Here is a 1,642-nt window from a genome sequence, read left to right on the forward strand (position 1 = left end):
CTATTCACTTCTCCATAAACTACGGACTGTATAGCAAAGCCCCTTATAGTTCTTTTCACTTGTTTTCCGGAAGGAACGTAAATTGATAGAGTAAAATGGTTGGGAATTTCATTATGTATGGATACAATAGGAATTTCCCTCACTTCACCATCAATAAGGAGAGATACAATTGTTTGTTGCTTAGTGCTTGACATTAGTATTTTTTTTGTTCTCCAATTTCAATAATAATTTAACAATTTCTAAATAGTTTCCACTAAATATCAGATGTTACTATGAAGCCGATAAAGCATGATTTATTATGAGCTGCAGCAATTGCACCTTCTTTCTGGATTGGATTTTGTTCATCATCATTATCTTCAATTATTTTAGATGCTTTGTACTTTGGTAGGAATTTAACATGTTTCCAACAACCACATATGAAGCAAAGGCATCTCCCTGTGAAGGGGGACACAATGACATGTTAGAATTCATTCTCATCAATCCCTCCTCCTCTTCCATATGACATCTTTGATGAGAAGGAGTTCTATTCGGAGAGTGTGTCTTTCTTCCTGTTTCACAATTTGATGCTAATGAATCAATAGTAACATTGTTGTTATTGCATTCGAATTTTTCATGATGACATTGACAGTGTATCTTATTGGATTTAAATCTTCGTGTATCAAAGAGGAATTGTTGTTCTTATTGTTGTTGTTGGAGAGAGATGAAGGAATATTGAGCAGATTCTGGCAGGGTATTCTCGTGAGGATTTAATAAGGGATCACATCTCTCTGATTGAATTCTTCTCAATTGAGCATGATGATCAAAGGATTTATGAGGGAAGGAAGAGGTGTTGTTTTCAAAAGCTTGTTTCTTTGAGGTTTCATGGGAAGGGAGAATGACTGGGTAGGATTGATTAGTTTCGTGAGTTTTCTTGTATTGGGAAGGACGAGAATTGGATTGGTGAGAATGATGCAGGTTGGATTGTGGTCGATATTTGAGAAAGTTTGCTGAAATGCTAATCACATCATTTGTGCAAACACTTGAACTGACACAACTTTCATCTAGAGAACTGGTCAATGAGGAATTGACTGAATTGCAACTCTGAATTTCATCTTCTTCCATTAAGGTGGAGCAATTACTCGAATTACAATAGACGTCTTCACTGCGAGAGCTGGAGGAGAGATGAGTTGGAATGGAATTAAAGCTATCAATCACTTGTTGTGAGTTTCTATTGGGAGAGCTGGTTAATTTGGAAACAAATTGTTGTTCATGATGAGGATTTGATTGAGATGTTGTTGAGGATTGATACTTCTTATGATGTTGATGAGGATCTTGGTGAGTCATCGGTGTTGCTTTCTTTCTTGTTTGGTTTGTTGATTTTTCTACGGCAATCATTGAGGTAGAGATAGGAAGAATGGATGATGATTGTTTGGCTCCCATCCCTTAACGCTCTTCACTCGTTATAAAAACTAGTAATATTGCTTTAATAAATTAATTGAGGAAGGGTGATGAAGAGAATATGGATTGTTGGGATTGTTATTGGGGTGACTTTTTCACTATAACGTGAGGACTACCTTAATATTTTCAACAACTTTCATAAACACTCTTCACGTAGTGCTGTTTTTTTTAATAATATATGATTTGGAAAATCTCGCTCATCAAT

General features: G+C 35.7%; 1 protein-coding gene across 1 annotated transcript; it reads right to left on the reverse strand.

Moving 5' to 3' along the window:
- Positions 1 to 678: 678 nt before the first annotated feature.
- On the reverse strand, positions 679 to 1,419 carry NAEGRDRAFT_54799 (uncharacterized protein; the record flags this gene model as incomplete). Its single annotated transcript, XM_002668376.1, has 1 exon — positions 679 to 1,419. The coding sequence occupies one exon, from the start codon at positions 1,417 to 1,419 to the stop codon at positions 679 to 681; it is 741 nt and encodes a 246-aa protein (XP_002668422.1).
- Between the last annotated feature and the right edge of the window lie 223 nt (positions 1,420 to 1,642).

Source organism: Naegleria gruberi (genome assembly GCF_000004985.1).
Source record: "Naegleria gruberi genomic scaffold NAEGRscaffold_252, whole genome shotgun sequence".
NCBI lineage: Eukaryota > Heterolobosea > Eutetramitea > Acrasida > Naegleriidae > Naegleria > Naegleria gruberi.